General features: G+C 35.5%; 3 protein-coding genes across 5 annotated transcripts; 2 read left to right on the top strand and 1 right to left on the bottom strand.

Moving 5' to 3' along the window:
• The first annotated feature begins 23 nt into the window (after positions 1-23).
• LOC129806386 (uncharacterized) lies at positions 24-5309 on the top strand. The gene is made up of 4 exons (XM_055854941.1): positions 24-132; positions 323-414; positions 502-724; positions 5120-5309. The coding sequence occupies exons 1-4, from the start codon at positions 124-126 to the stop codon at positions 5243-5245; spliced, it is 450 nt and encodes a 149-aa protein (XP_055710916.1). The 5' UTR covers positions 24-123; the 3' UTR covers positions 5246-5309.
• Position 5310: 1 nt separating this feature from the next.
• Positions 5311-15442, bottom strand: LOC129806340 (gastrula zinc finger protein XlCGF57.1-like). The gene is made up of 3 exons (XM_055854889.1): positions 14993-15442; positions 13616-14931; positions 5311-5662 (listed from the first exon to the last, which is right to left on the bottom strand). Exons 1-3 carry the CDS (start codon positions 15107-15109, stop codon positions 5329-5331), a joined length of 1767 nt encoding a protein of 588 aa, XP_055710864.1. The 5' UTR covers positions 15110-15442; the 3' UTR covers positions 5311-5328.
• Positions 7771-10343, top strand: LOC129806337 (piggyBac transposable element-derived protein 2-like). Of its 3 annotated transcripts, none has more exons than XM_055854883.1 (3): positions 7771-8091; positions 8199-8276; positions 8386-10343. In XM_055854883.1, exon 3 carries the CDS (start codon positions 8386-8388, stop codon positions 10243-10245), a length of 1860 nt encoding a protein of 619 aa, XP_055710858.1. In that variant the 5' UTR covers positions 7771-8091; positions 8199-8276; the 3' UTR covers positions 10246-10343. The 3 variants fall into 3 exon arrangements, with proteins under 3 accessions (XP_055710858.1, XP_055710859.1, XP_055710857.1); XM_055854884.1 differs by having other exon boundaries at positions 7783-8129; positions 8367-10343; XM_055854882.1 differs by having other exon boundaries at positions 7783-8129.
• Positions 15443-16609: the final 1167 nt, after the last annotated feature.

Here is a 16609-nt window from a genome sequence, read left to right on the forward strand (position 1 = left end):
TCCCGATTTCGACATTTTGATAGTGTAAAGTTGGCAGGCGTGTGTGCATTGTCATCGACTGTTTCCGGTAGCCATTTTTCTATCTTTTCTGCATTTTGTGTGAAGAAACGTGGATCGTCAAACATGACTGAGGTAAATTTACAGTGTTTTTACTTAAAAATCCGCAGTGAATTCTACTAAAATAGAAAGAACTAATATCAAAGAAAAGATTTCTAAAGAAATTTTGTCAGAAAATGAATTTTCTATCGATAAAAAAGAGAAATTGTGGAGGCTTCCTTTGCAAAAACATGGCTTTTCACTTTCCTTTTTTTCTCATTTCCAGCAAGAGGAAGGAGGAACCGTAGTGAAGAAGCGTATCTTCAAGAAGTTCACATACCGTGGAGTGGACTTGGATCAATTGCTGGACATGCCCAAGTAAGTTGCAGATTTCACTGAGACATAACCTCACAAAACTCCCGGAAAACATTTGCTAATCGCAGTGATTATTTTTCTCCATTCCAGTGATCAAGTGGTTGAGCTGATGCACAGTCGTGCTCGTCGGCGATTCTCCAGGGGTTTGAAGCGCAAACCAATGGCTCTGATCAAGAAATTGCGCAAAGCCAAGAAGGACGCTCCGCCACTTGAGAAGCCTGCTATTGTGAAAACTCATCTCCGCAACATGATTGTCGTGCCAGAAATGGTGGGATCCATCATTGGTGTATACAACGGCAAAGCATTCAATCAGGTTAGTTTATTTTCTTATCAATTATAAAACCCAAATCCTTCCAAACTTAAGGAAACATACAGTAGACTCTCGCTTATCCGTGGACTCTTTTTCCGGGTGACATAAAAAAATCCGTGAGACAGTTGAATTTTAAAAATTTTGTTGACATATTTCCCCGTTTTGGTTTTTTTTGTTAAAGCAAATGTGCTCTATCTACTGTTAATTCTTTCTCATTGTAACTTTTTTGGACAGTACGCATGTTTAGAGAGAATGTCGATTCAGTCAGATCAGAATTCACTCCATAAATTTGCAATGTAAACGAAAAAATCGTTAGATTTCAAACAATTTGATGTGTATCACTCTCAAAATCCGTGTGACATTTCGGTCCCGTTCCACGGATAAGCGAGAGTCTACTGTATTAACATAGCCAAAGAAAGTTGTTTTTTTTTTAATCTGAAAAACTCCCATAAAATCAAAATATTTCTAGTGATTTTTTTCTTAATCGAAATAAGTTTTAATAATTTATCAGGGAATATCTTCTTTGTAGTATAAATTCAGAAAATTGTTTTTAAATTAAAAAAAGGGTGGCCAAGCGTTCTACGCTTTGCGAAGTGCTCGAACCCGTGACTTAGATGCCAACCCTCTAAAGTACTTTCGTATCATTTACCGTTTACCCCGTTTACCAATTCTCAATCGATTTGTAAATCACTCGAAATATCCCACAAAATAATTTTAAGAATAATAAAATTTATTTTCGGACGAAAATTACTTATGGGTTCATAACTGCTTCACAACCGATATGATCACTCAAAATATTGCCCATAATGACTTTAAGACAAATAGGGTAAGTGTGCCAAATTTTGGCATAGTTGCATGCAAGCGCCAAAGTCTGCAATGTAATATTTTTAATACAAATTGATTTTTTTTTATTCTCTCTTAAAGAGTGTTGCTTGGAACCTCGTAAAGAGTTTACCGTCTTTATTTACTCTAAAATCATTCTTAATATATTTTAAAATGAATAAAAGTATAGACATAGCTTGGGTGCCCTATTTCGGCTACCTCCATTTTCATAGTTCCTTGCCCTTCGGGAATTCTTCCAATATCTTTTTCACGTCATCTCGTTTGTCGACGCTCCCTATCGATAATCTCTAGAGAACGTAAAATCTAAAAGTTCATGGAAATTCGAGGAACAAAAAGGTGGCCGGAATTGCAAGCTGGCCGCAATTTGGCACACTTACCCTATACCTAATTAAATTTCAAATAAAAATTGGAACCGGTTGAGTCTTGTCGGAAATTCCAAGACCTTTCCAACGAGCCCAAGCATTACCCCATACGCTTGATAAGTATGCTCAATAGAGCCTTTTTTTAACTTTTGACCTTGAAAAACTGTTATTAGAAGTATTATTATTATTGAGGTTGTATAGACGCGCGACGACATCGGACATATGCGCCCGTTGACCGATTTTTGCGATCCTCAGGAGTGAGGTGGCTCTTTGGTCTTTCAGATTAAAAGGAGGAACTCATTCCAATCAGTTATTAGAAGTAATTCAAGTGTATTTTTGCACATGGTCGAATGTCCGCATCAGGTTTCAACTGTTAGAATTTGAACCAGGTAATTTCTAGTAGTTTAGCCATATTCAGTACACAGGGGAACTACATCACTACTGTTAGAATATACAGTATATTTTGGCAGCTTAACTGCATTATGTTTTAATTAACAAATTGTCAAAACTCTTTTCTGTAGTAGATCGAACTCTAATTTCGTCAATCAAATTGTGACAGGATCATCAAGAGAAATCAAAACTGCTAGAATTACAGTTACCGAAAGTAACGATCTTATGCATAATTATTGTGTTTATGTGTTCGTCTTACCGCGGTGTCACATAGATTAATATTAAGATTAAGAGAGATAGCAAGTGTTTTATCTTGTCCCTCTCTCTCGCATTTCTCCACTGCGTACAAAGTTGGCAGCAATACAATCGCTCGAAAACTGACCGAATCACAGTTGGCACGCATGGAAAATTGTTCGAATTGTCTGTAATACGATTCAGAAATCAGTCAATAGGAACAGTAATATTTTACTCATCGTATTACTCTACTAGAGTGCACTCTTTCTAACACACGTTATATTAGCTCTGAAAAATGCGACCGGTTTTAGTGTAATTTTTTCCCTGTTTTCGTACACATTTCACGAGATATCTCCAAAACTACGTAGATTGCCAATTTGGGGTTTTCGGTTACATCTTCGTTATTAAATTGGCTTTAATTTTGTATTAGTATTTTTTACTAATTCATTCTACAATGACTGAAAACACCGAATAAACTCCAAAGTTTTTTCGGCACGCTAGAAACATATTGGAAACAAAGGAAACGTCATGCCCCTGTTATATTCCATTTGAAATTTCGCACACTATATACCTCTCTCTCAGGCTTTTCTTAATATTACATTCATTCATTTTCAACCGCTTATCCCTATTGGGGTCGCGGGCCCATGACATCCAATCTAGCAGCCCACGTTTGTCGATCCTCCGCCACTTCAGGAAGATGTTCGGGTTCGATCTTAATATTAATATTAATCTTATATTTGACACCACGGTCAGAAATAATAATACAGACACTAATATCTGACTGATCGTTACTAAAGGGCACCCTTTCCAATACACTTAGTGTTCTATTTGAAATTTTGCAGACTATGCACCTCTCTTTCAGTCTTTTCTTACTCTTAGTACATGTTCCTATAACTTTTTGCAGTTTAATTATTAAAACAAAAGAGATAGCAAGGCGTCACAACTTTACAAAATGCTCGAACTCACGAGAATTAGATAGAGAGTTCTGTGCAAGGAACTTTTTGTGTGGTTTTTTATCCATTAAATTTTACAGTGCCCGCTCTCTAATCCGGACGAGTTATCGACGGTTACATTTAAAATAATTTTGAGGTCGCATGTCTGTTCACCAATGAAAATGAATTATTCTGCGATGTTTTTATTTAATAAATAAAATATAATAGCATAGAATTCTCTAATAATTTCTTTTTAATCTTTATTAAAACTTTTTTTTCTAATTCTACAAAAAAACTTGTATTATATTTTGAAGACGTTGAACAAATTCAAAAAATCCATCCGGATAATTATCCAAATTTAAGCAAATCGGTTAAAAAATAGTCACTTCAAAGAGGTTTAACTTTTTTGATCTTCAAAAATTCAATGTTGAAAATTTTTTCGGTTACACATGTCTGGACTAAAGCCACCCGAAATAAAAGAAATGGATGGAGTCGTTTTTGAGGAAAACTCAAGAAAAACTTGGTTTAAGTGGGAATGGAGGAGATTGGGGAAATATTACTTCTAGAGAATGTTGCTTTATGGCCTCTACACATTGGGAGCAATTTCTGTCAAAAATTGCTTTTTTTGAAGGAAATTCCCTGCAGCGTTGTAGGGGGAAACGTCAAATTTCTGTCAAAAACGCAATTTTTGATGAAAATTGCTCCCAATGTGTAGACGCCTTTAGGGGCGTAGGGTCACGGTAGATTGGAAGTTGATATCTCTTTTCGATTTCACCCCGTAGCTCTGTGGAAAGTTGAAAAAAAAAGAGTCGATTACTGCTTTCTCTTTGAATGCGGGCAGTAAAATTAGAGAAGCTTTTTTGGTATAAAAAGTAAAATAATTTTCTTGATGGTTTCCAACAAAATTAAAGTATTATACTGGAAAGGTTGTAACTTATGGTATTAGGAAACAATAATTTATTTGATTTTAAGATTTTTCTTTAGTGTAAAAAGTTCTAATTTACAGAAAATATTTCATTCCCGTTTTACTTCATTGCAAGAATTCAATAAATTTGAGATTCTAGCAGATTTAAAATTGAAGATCACGAAGTCTAGTTAAATTTAGCTTATGTATTTTTTATAGTTTTCTAGCACATTTGAAGTCCTTAACTGCAATAAAGCGAATTAGTCTTGTTTCTCATTACAATATTATTATAATTTACAATGAAAGGAAAATGCTAGAAAATCCTCTTTTATTTTTGAAGGATTGAAGAACCAGAACTGCTAGAAAAGTTTCGTAAAAAAATTGGAAAAAGAATACAGCGTTATTGAAAGAAATTAAATTTATTTTACCTTTAGAATTAGATTTTGTGCAAAAGGACGTATGTTTTAAAAACTGCTAGAATATTTTTTTTGTAAAATATAGTTCCAAAGAATTTCTGTGTTAATATGTTTCCACCGCATTAACATGATGAATGATGACGAGTATGAGTTGATGGGATTCTTCTGTGTTTACGTTTTGTAAGCACAATTTGAATCACTTCAATTTCAAAGATTTTAATTTAGCATTCTGATCCTCCCAGAAAGAAAATTAACTTTCATTTCCTTCTGTGATTCCAAATGGGGAAGACTTAATAGAAAATTTTGTCCTTTTGCAGATTGAAGTGAGACCCGATATGATTGGCCACTATCTGGGTGAGTTCTCAGTGACGTATAAGCCCGTGAAGCACGGAAGACCCGGTATTGGTGCCACTCACAGTTCTCGGTTCATTCCGCTCAAGTAAGGCTCCAAAAGGAAGGTAATCTTTCAATTTTTTTGGGCAGAATAAAGATGGAAAAAGAGAAAGAGTGAAAGAAGATAATTTATTTATTCATCCCCTTCAATGACATCTTCGTTGTATTCGTGCTCCAAGATGTGCTCGCTCATGGCATTCTTGGATCGGAAGTGTTCTCCGCAGAAGAAGCAATTGGCATCGATTTCGTCGTGAATTTGGTTGATGTGAGTCACGAGATCAACGTAACTCACAAAGTCCACTCCACACTCTTCGCATTGATTGAGGTCGGGAACTACTTCTCGATGGTGGTTCTTTCGGTGGAGCTTGAGGCTGCGTTTTGATGTGAAGCCAATCTTGCATTCTTCGCACTTGAACATGTGTAAGTCAACCAAATTGTGATTTTTCAGGTGAATCAGGAGATTTCGTCTGTATGGAGAGAAATATTCAATTTAGTATATTTTTTTATGTTTTTCCTCATAATTTATTTTATATTTCGAGGGGAATACTGCGGGAAAAGATATGCAGAAAGTTTCCCGTGCAAAAAGCAAATGCACTGAGCATATGCTTCATAGAAAGCTTGTTTTATTTTTGAAGGTTATGTCGAAATTATTGCTCGTACTGGCGCCAAAATCTCATGAAAACATATTTTTTCAAAGAGAATTTAATCAAAATACTATTTTAATTGATAACAGTGATGCTTATTCTTATCATTTAAACTGATATTCACTATTTCTCCTTTTCTCAAGCTTTTTTGCCATAAAATTCTGCTTGATATCATAAAGAAGGATAACCCGGTGGACAATGCATAGAAGTCACAAATATGTCAGGACATTCAATAGTATTTTATCTCTTTGGAAAAGCTCAAAAATATAATAAAATAACACTTTAGAAATAATTTTTAATAATAAAATAACACTTTAGAAACTCTAAACAGTATAAAATAATTACTACGAATATCGCGTGTAATAGGAGAGCATAGAGCATATCGATAATTGTAGTAAATTTGCAACGATTATCGTAGCAAGTAAAGTTGAAAAGTAAGAAAGTTGAATTTTCGTAATTGAAAGTTAGTAAGTTGACTTTTACTCCAGAAGTTCTACTGAAATTACGCAAAATAAAAGAAGAAGAAGAATGAATTCAACCGAAACTTTTTGCAGGAATAATCCGTTGAAAAATTACTACGACAATCGAATTGATTCTATTACACGCGATAATCGTAGCAATATTCAATCAGTCAATTGAATGAAGTTTATGCCATTTTGTTGCATCATTTGATCACTATTATTTTTGCCAATATGGCCGATAATTTTGACATTTGGCATCGCGGGAGATTGCTTTCGGAGAAGTTTGTCCTATTCTTCCTAATTTTGGTGAATTCTGATTGTCCAGGAAGTGTCTTTTATGCTTTTGAGAAAGCTTAATGTGTCTACAATAACATCGTGTTGAAAGAAATGTGTTTTAAAATGTTATTGTGTGAAATATTTTGAGGAATCTGTTGACAAACAGGAATTTGGTGTCTATTCCGGGACATCCCACAAGCTACTGGTAAATAATTCTTCTTGTTTTAGTGATCAACATTGTAAAGGAGTCATTTGACACGCAAAAATTATTTACAAAATTGATATTGTTGGCTTTTGGAAAATTGAAGTTTTTATCTCCTTTTCGTTGTTTTGGGGACGAGAGTACCCATGAGTTTTCCAATTTCCCAAAGGCGGAAAAAGATTTTTCTCTACAAAATTATCACATTTGACCACTAAGACTTACAATAAAGTGAGTTTTACTGAAATTCTGACAATAAAGGTTTCATTTATTTAAAAGTACTATAGTGTCCTCGGTAATAGTCTTATAAACATCTCTTGAAAGTTTGAACTCATTTTGACTCTTCGTTTTGTTGCTATTCCCAGTTTTGTGTGACAGGTCAGAGAAAAAGCAACAAAAAATATTAGTGCAAAAAAAACTCATTTCCAATTTCCATAAAAATACCGATTTAAAGTTATCTGACTAAAGTAAATTTATTTTTTTACTGAAAAATATGTCATTCTACTTTGTATATTTTATTTAAAAAAAATTGAAAAAACTAAAAATGTGAATTTCAGAAGCAAAAAGAGTTTCAAAAAAAATTATATTTTCTCATCTAGCGCCTAAACTAATGGCCTCTACACATTGGGAGCAATTTTTGTCAAAAATTGCTTTTTTGAAGGAAATTCCCTGCAGCGTTGTAAGGGGAAACGTCAAATTTCTGTCAAAAACGCAATTTTTGACGAAAATTGCTTCCAATGTGTAGACGCCTTAAAAGAGATAATGAAGAATGGATGGTTTTTTCGACTTTATTGGATCATAATTATCCTAGAAAACATTGTTTTAGAACTTTTTTTTCGCATATTAAAGAAAACACAGTTAGAGAGTTAATGGCGAAATAGTACTGACTCTACCCTATACTGAACTTTTCAACTTAAATTTAGTTGAGACTGCAAAATTATTCGATTTCTTATTTTTCTATTACAAATACATGACAAATATGAGTTGTAAGCACTGTGTCAGTCGGGTAAAAGTATCACGTCATTTGCAGTTTCCATTGAGCCACTTTACTTGAAACATCTTGCCTCTCCGTGGTCCATAAGTTTGATAATTAAGAATTTAAAAGTGCATAGATTTGAAGAATAAATCTTTCTCTGATTTCCAAAAAAGAATAAAACGTTCAAACATTTGGGTACGCTCATCCCCAAAATTTTAGACGCCAAATCGAATCGACGCAATCATTGGTTTTTTGACAGTCTTTCCGGACCGCAGCATATGCTGCAAGCCACTTTCATCATTTTTTAATCAAAAATATCTAAGCTCAGGAATTAATTGAGGTACTACAAAAGATATCTTACATTTGGACATTTTTATGGTTTGTAATCATCCACAAGAATCTGATTTTTATCAGTTCTGAATAATTAAAAGACATTGTTTTCCACAGAACATTCATATGCTGCTTTGGGTACTCAGAGTCCCAAAAGAGGCGAAAGAGTTAACCCCATAATTAAGATTCCATAAGGTGAGTTGCTGTCACAAAAGTAGTGAGGTTTTGTTTTCTGCTGAACTTTACTTGATCAGTAATTTTCCATCGTTCTTTGTGTACCTATAGTAATATATTTTCCGTTCAGATGTCAATGGAAAAAATCAGTATACTTTTTCCGGACAACAGTGATGGTGAGGAATGCTTTGGAGAATTTGACGACAATGAGTTTATCAAAAACGAAGAAATATTTCAAGAAAATTTGAACTCGGATCTCGGCAAAAGCATTCCTAGTATCGCGAAGACAAATATCTGTCTACTTTTTCCGGACCACAGCGATGATGAGGAGGATTTTGAAGGTTTTGATGAAAATGAATTGATGACAGTAGACGTAAATGTAAAGGAAGAGAAAGAGGAATCCCAGGAAAATTTGAGCCAAGATCTAGGCGAGTACACTTCCACTGTTGATGATATTATTGCTTCTGGGCAAGAGGGACAAAAAGAAGGTGATATAAAAATAACTTGGTCCAAAGACTATGCAAACTCTTCACATGGTGAATCATTAAATAATTATCCATTTGGTGCGATTAAGATAGAGTTGGACAATGAAGATTTTTCACCATATAATGTTTTTCTGGAGACTTTATGTTTCACAGAACTTGCAAATCTTATCTGTAGTGAGAGTGAGCTTTATATGTACCAGAAGGGTCATCGTTTTGAATTGAAGGAAGATGAGCTGAAGGCTTTTTTGGGTATAAATATGATCATGAGTTACCATGTTTTGCCCAGTTTTAAGGATTATTGGTCAAAGGATCCAGACATTCATGTTCCGTACATTGCTTCAGTTATGACGAGAAAACGATTCCTGGAAATTCGAAATGCTCTTCACTTTAACGATAATCTCATGGCGGATAAAAGTGATAGGGCATATAAAGTACGTCCTTTGATAAATCACTTTAATATGTGTTTCCAGAAGACTAAAGAGCCAACCAAGCAACAAACTATTGGTGAGCATATGATCAAATTTAAGGGAAAAAATGCAATGAAGCAATATGTTCACAAAGGTCCCATAAAATGGGGTTTTAAAATGTGGTGCCGTTGCGACTCAACGTCAGGATATCTCTTCGAATTTGACCTATGCCAAGGTAAAAAGTCTCAGTCACAGTATGAATTGGGCGAAGGAGTAGTCCTGAAACTCTGCAAAGAAATTGAAAATATTGGTTGTGAAGTGTTCTTCGATAAGTTTTTCAATACAGTCCGACTGCAATGTATTTTGCTGAGAAAAAGAATCTTTGCATGTGGCACCGTCCAAAAACATCGCAGACATTTGCCAGACCTGATTCCAGACAGAAAGATGAAGACAGGAGATGTTGATTGGCGGTCTTCAGGACGCATTGTATGTGTAAAGTGGATGGACACATGCTCGGTCACGCTTCTCTCAAATTACATATCACCAATGGAAATGGTAAAAGTGCAGAGGCAGCAGTCTGATACATCAGAGAAGTTACAGCTCAATTGTCCGAAAATTATCCAAAACTATAATCAACACATGAATGGGGTGCATATTATGAACCTGAAAAAATCATATTATGACCATGATAGAAAGAGTACGACAAAATCTTATCTGAAATTATTCTTCGACTTAATGGACATTGGTATGAACAATGCGTGCATCGTTTACAATGAAATGTCACAGGAGAGGGGCATTGGAAGTCTCACACTGCTTGAGTTCAGGCAGGAAGTAGCCAGGTGTCTCATTGGTGACTATATGGGTCGGACACGAGCACCTCCCGCTATTAAACCATCCAATGAACTATGCCAACCTCTCGAGCACTGTCCAATTTGGGCAGAAACTAGAAGCAGGTGCTATCTATGTTACAGAAAAAATAAAGTGGACAGCAGGATCTTTTGTAAATGTGAAGGATGCAATGTGTATCTATGCTTCAATTCAGCACGCAACTGCTTCAGAGAGTATCATAATGAACCATGGGAACCATGGCAATTCTAGTGCTGCGTTTAGGTATTTAGAGAAATCTTATACAACTGACGCACTATGTTGGAGCAAGCTTAAAATTAATAAAAATTATTAAAATAGTTTGGAACCAAGTTAACTGTATTTATTTTATCAACTGAATTAACTCATGGCGGCCTGCAAGAACTTGAATTAACTCTTTCGTCTCTTTTGGGACTCTAGTACCCAAAGAAGCATATGCATTTTCTATGAAAAACAATGTTTTTTAATTATTCAGAACTGATAAAAATCCTATTCTTGTGGATGATTACAAACTATAAGGATGTCCAAATGTAAGATATTTTTTGTAGGACCTCAATTAATTCCTGAGCTTAGATATTTTTGATTAAAAATTGTGAAATTGGCTTGCAGCATATGCTGCGATCCGGAAAGAGTTAAATATGGCGGCTGCCTGATTGACTGAATATATAATTGTAATACGATATGGTACACGATGAGAAAAACCCAAAAAGTTAAAATAACATTCCGAAATTGTTTATTTTACCCTGCAGTATTGATCCGAAATCGGTGTAAATATTACCCTTTTTAGGTGTATTGGGGGTTAAACTTACCCTTCTTTCATGTTGATTTTACCCTTAAAAAAGTTAATCGCATCCTCTTTTTTTCTCAGTGTAAGTGATTCGTGATACGTTAATGGTCCCTCAAACATAACCTACATTTCAATTCACTTTCTTAAACAGGATAATTCATAGTTCTTTAACTCAAACGTCCCCTGTTTACTTCCATCAACCTTAAGCTATTTCACGAGTTTAAAACCTGCAATTTAATTAATAAACTTCATCCTATCGCCTTATTGAATTTCTCTCAATTTTCTATTATATTAATCCATTCCTTACCATGGTATTATACATCATACGCAAATTGAGTGATTTTTGATGATTTATTTCTGGGCAATTTTTATCCGGATTGCTGTCGGGAATGGATTTTTAGTAACGTTAGTTATTCAATTACTTGAGAAAAATAGTCCGACAGAGATGAAATTACATTTTGTTATTATTTTTTTTGCTTCGCGGAAGGTCATGCAAAATTTTTGCTCAAAATGACGGACGGAAAATGCGACATTCTGTCGAATTTGTTAAAATTGGCCTCTTTCCGGATTTGAATTCTAGTTGCCAATTTGTTTTCTTCGATAGTTACTCTAAATCAATAGAGTTTGTAATGAATTAATGCACAGAATTTAAATTCAGTGACCGTTAAGACGCGTGTTTGAGGGCGGCTCCCCGCGCCCCCATAATGGATAAAATTTTTGTCTTTTCAAAAAATTCATCTATTAATCTGTAGGAAACTAAACCCAAAATATGAACATTCTATCTCAAGTATTTATGGTACATTGACTGAATGGGTTAATGGTCCCTTAAACATATAACCTACATTTCAATTCATTTTCTTAAACAGGATACAGTAGACTCTTGCTAATTCGGCTCTTTTAAGATCGGGCTACTTTTTAATTCGGGCAGCAGTTACGTTTGAAAAAAGTTTGTTGTCATTTTTCAAGTTTGATTATGATTATCAAATGAATCAAATATGCTCAAATTTGGCATGGTTTGTCTTAGTTTTGGTGTGATTTTGCATTATTAATGGATTTTCATGTAATTTATCATAAAAATATGAGTACATAAACTCAATATATGCAGATGAATAAAAAATCGTTGCATTTCAAAGTTTTTCGCCCGAATTTCTGTCTAATTCGGCTGGCATTGCGGTCCCATATGCCCGAATTTGAGAGAGTCTACTGTACTTAAATTTTGTTAATAACTTTTTTTTTCTTTTTTTCTTATTCTTTTGCCAAACATTGTAAGAGGGGCGAACCCTATTTGTTTGAGAAATTAATACATAATAATAATAATAATGTCAATTGTTACAGTAGACTCTCTCTCAATCGTGAATATGGGGCAAAATGTCATCCGGTTTAGCGATTGAATTTAGCGTCAAAGCCTTTGTAAATTCCACAAAAAGCCCTAATTATAAAGAATCACGATAAAATAGGAAGAACTACAGCGAATTTGAACGAATTAGCTTCATAATTAAACGTGAAAATTGTCAACAAAATTTTATCGCCCGATTGAAAAAGAGCCGATTGAGTGAGAGTCTACTGTAATTGGGACACTTGCATTATAGAACGAGTTCTTCCTATTTTATCGTGATTCTTTATAATTGAGCGCTGTTTGTGGAATTTACAAAGGCTTTAACACTCAATTCTATCGCTAAACCGGATGACATTTTGCCCCATATTCCCGATTGAGAGAGAGTCTACTGTACACAAATTTGTTCCCGACAATGGGAACAAAATGTCTATATTCGGTTCCAACTTTTAGGGACAAATTTGTATAAAACGAAATCGACTAAAATTGATATTCCACCGTGTCAAAAGGATTCTAACACAATTGTCACTATATTTCGTAACAAAACCGTAAGGAAAAATATTGGAATAAAGAAATATCTTCTCAAAGTACATTACTTGTTTTAAAAAAATTGTTCCAAAGAAATTTTGTACTAATATTTTGGTCAGTATGTTCAAAAGTTTTCACTGTGTTTCTATGTGAATGGGAACTATGATTTTTGTATGTCCAATTATCCCACGGAAACGATCGAATTAAACCGATCGAACCGATTCCGAATTTACAAAAGGATTCAAAGCCTTTCAAATGAGAACAGATTTGTCCAAATCGATTTAAAAATACACTTTCTAGAGCTTTTAACCCTTTAACGACGAGACAGTTTTCGCTGACCGAAAATCACCAATAAAAATGAAACCGATAAACAAAACTTGTCAAACGTCTTACATCTAACCTTCGAAAAGCCAACAGAGTCTAATTTGGTGTATTTTTTGTCTCTATGGACGATAGGGACAAAAAAAAGCCCAAAAATTTAAGTAATTTTTCTGAGGATATCAATGACTGATAATTTTCATTCTAATGAAAAATATTATGTTTGAGTATTGTAGTTTCTTTTTCCAAAACGGTTTTGCTTAAAAAAAATTGGAAGTATAAAAAATAATTAAAAATTAAAATCAATTTTCAATATGAGAATTTAAAAATTCGTCATTTTTTAGCTTAAAAATTTACTATACAGCAAATAGCTGGAGACTTACAAAAAATATCCTTGATTCCTTCAACCTTCTACTTTACAATTATGTGCAAATGTAAGAAAAAAAAAAGTTTAGTTGGTCAGGAAAAATTATTTTCTTTATGGGACACCGGTGTTCCAATCGTCCTTAAAGGCTTAATCTCCGTGAAACTGACGAAGTGATTCAAAATGGAGTCTTTGAACTTTGTAAGTCACTGATCCTTCTAAATCTGATGAGAAATACTTTCTAAGTTCTAAATTGCTTTGAAATTGAACTTACTTGAGCGTGAAGACCTTGGGGCATCTGTTGCATTGGAATTTGCTAGGAGTATCACTCGAAGTACCTTCCTTTGCACTCTCTCCGTTTGTGGTCTCATGGGCAATCTCCAGTACTTCAATTGTACTATCTGTGGGATTGATGATGACTTCGTGTCTCTTGATGTGACTCTTGAGGCTCGATTGTCGCACAAAAGCAGCCTCGCAGTTCTCGAAGGTGCACTTGAAGGGGGCTTCTCCAGCATGAGCTCGCTGATGGGCTTCCAGAGTTTTGGGTGAGACGAAGTGTCTGCTGCATTCAGTGCACTTGTACCTGGGAGCATTTGAGATGGCCTTTTGGTCACTTGAATGCTTCCGAAGGTGCACTTCGAGGCTGTACTTTGAGACAAATTGACGATTGCAGATGCTGCAATTGACGGCGCGCTGAGGAAGATCTTGGTGCCGCAGCATATGCCTCTTGAGGCCGTCTTTCTGCCGGAAGAGTGTTCCGCAGTCATTGCACCGGAAGGGCTTTTCCCCTGTGTGCCGACGCATGTGATTGACGAGAGTCTTGGCTTGGGTGAATCTGCGATCGCAGACGGAACAGTGATATGGACGTTCTCCTGTATGCAGATGCATATGCTGCTTCAGGGAGCCCTTTTGCGTGAATCCATTGCCACAAATTGAACATGTGAAGGGTTTCTGGCCATCGTGAGTTTGCATATGACGATGCAGATTGGTTCTGGTGCTGAAATCCTTGTCACATTTTATGCAGTAGTGACTGTCGATGACGGAAGATTCGCGCCTTTTGATTCTGCTGGAACCTTGATCACTGTCCTGGGATGAAGTTTGAATTTCTTGTTCACCTGGAACATCAACTTCGTCATAACTGGGTTCCTCTTCGATAATCTTCTCAATTATCTCCTCATCCAGTTCCTCAATTTCCATTATTTCGTCTTTAACTGATAATTCTGGTTCCTCTTCGTCCTGGCAGTCCTCAATGATGTCTTTCATGGAAAAATCATCAATCTTGACATATTCTGCTATCTCTTCATCTTCTTCTCTGTCAGAAGCTCTTCTGGCCGCCGGAGCAGTGTCTCCCTCTTCCTCGAGATATCCATTTTCCAGCAACAATTCCAGCTCCATGTCACTTGAGCTCCTTTGGGGTCGGTCTTCTGGAACAATGGGTATCTTGTGCTGGAATTCTTTGTTGACTTGGGAAATAAAGTCATTTAGGTGATTCTCTGACTCAATGCTCTGTGTCCGGAAGTCATGGGACAAATTGAGTCTGGACAGGCATTTGGCGCACAAGGAACTCGGAAGACCATCTTCTGGACTTACCTACAATGAATAGATTGTTAATATTTCTTCTACATTAATAAAAAAAAACCCTTGAACTTACCGAGAGTCCGGTGACTTCGTTGAATTTCTCTGAGAGATCTTCCTGGAACAGGGATGTTCCAACTCCTGTTCTCAGGCACACTCGGCACATTTCCATATCAATTCTTATCGTTAACATTTTCAGGGCTCTAGTTTCTAGTTTCTAGTTCAACCTTGAGGCTTAAATCTCGTCTTAGAATGCTCTGTTAAATATTCCTAGACTTCACACAAAATATCCTCAATATTTCTTTATACAAAAAACTATATAGAGAACATAATCAAATAAAAATCCACACAGAATAAGTTGAATATAGAAAAAAGATCAAAATTTCTTTTTTTGGAGGGATAATTTCTGGTACAGAATCCCTCCAAAAATTAATTTTAAAAGTAGTAGAAGCAGAGCAAATTGTTGGACAAAATCTAGACCAACATGGCGATCCAAATGTCACTGAGATTGCTCTTGGATTTTCACTTTTACAGTGGCTGGCAAAAGTGTTTAATTTAAACTATTATTCAAAATTTATTAAAAGCAAGAAAGGGACAGATAATCCAAACCGGCTTATGTAGGTGAGAATCTTAATGTGAATTAACTCGGAGTGCATGCAAATTCAATTTAGAGCTGAAGTTGGGGGCCATTCATCAAATTCGTGAAATTATACAAATTTTGTATTTAAACCAAAATATCAAGGATTTGGATGGAGTGACAGAAAAGTGATATATGGGTGAAATGTAGACCATAATGTTCTCTATAATTTTGCCGTAGAACTTGATCTCCTCGATTAATCAGAAGCCGAGATAATCGAGGTTGTTTGTTTCTGAACTCGTTTTTTCGACCAGAGCGCCCCAAGTGTTCATTTTATGAACTTCAACTATATCAAAGAATTGTTGTATTTTGTGAGACTTTCTATTTAAAACCCTATTTTAAGTGTCTTGGTCGAGAAGAAGTAGTCAAATTGGCATCTGAGTGGTTTCAAAGCGTTAGGGAAAAATCAATTTTTTCACACTTATACGACAAAATCGGACAAATCGCATTATCTGATCGAAAAATGTTATATGGACGAAATAAAGGGACAAATGTCCTCTACAATTATGTCGAAGTAATCATCAAAATCGGTTCAGCGACAGTCGATATAATTGAGGTTATGTGATATTGAAATTGGTTTTTCGACTGTGGCGCCCCTGGTGTTGGTCCTATGAAGTTCAAATGTTCTAGAAAGTTGTAGCATTTGGTGAGATCTTTCGTTTAAGCCCTCATTCATCAAAATCGGTCACATAGAACCGGAGATATGATTTTTTGAATTTCGTGAACTTTGACCCCTCATATCTCCGGTTCTATTGAAACCACAGCGCACTTACGCACCATTTTGGAAACGTCCTAGACTGGACTACAAGACTCTTAAATTTCATTAACTTGCACAAAGGAATTTTTGAGAAAAATGAGTTTGAATTTTGATGAATTTTGACGCTATCGCAGCGCCACCTGTGGTGAATTTTTGAACTTCCATCTGAAAGTGCTCATCGAGACGAAACCAAAAAGGTAAAATTTAGGTCGCTATGTTAATTAGAACCGGAGATAGAGACCGGTCAATGTTCGAACTTTGACCCCTTATAGCTGGGGTCAGGGGTTATGGATCGACTT

This window comes from Phlebotomus papatasi, chromosome 3 (genome assembly GCF_024763615.1).
Source record: "Phlebotomus papatasi isolate M1 chromosome 3, Ppap_2.1, whole genome shotgun sequence".
NCBI classification, from domain to species: domain Eukaryota; kingdom Metazoa; phylum Arthropoda; class Insecta; order Diptera; family Psychodidae; genus Phlebotomus; species Phlebotomus papatasi.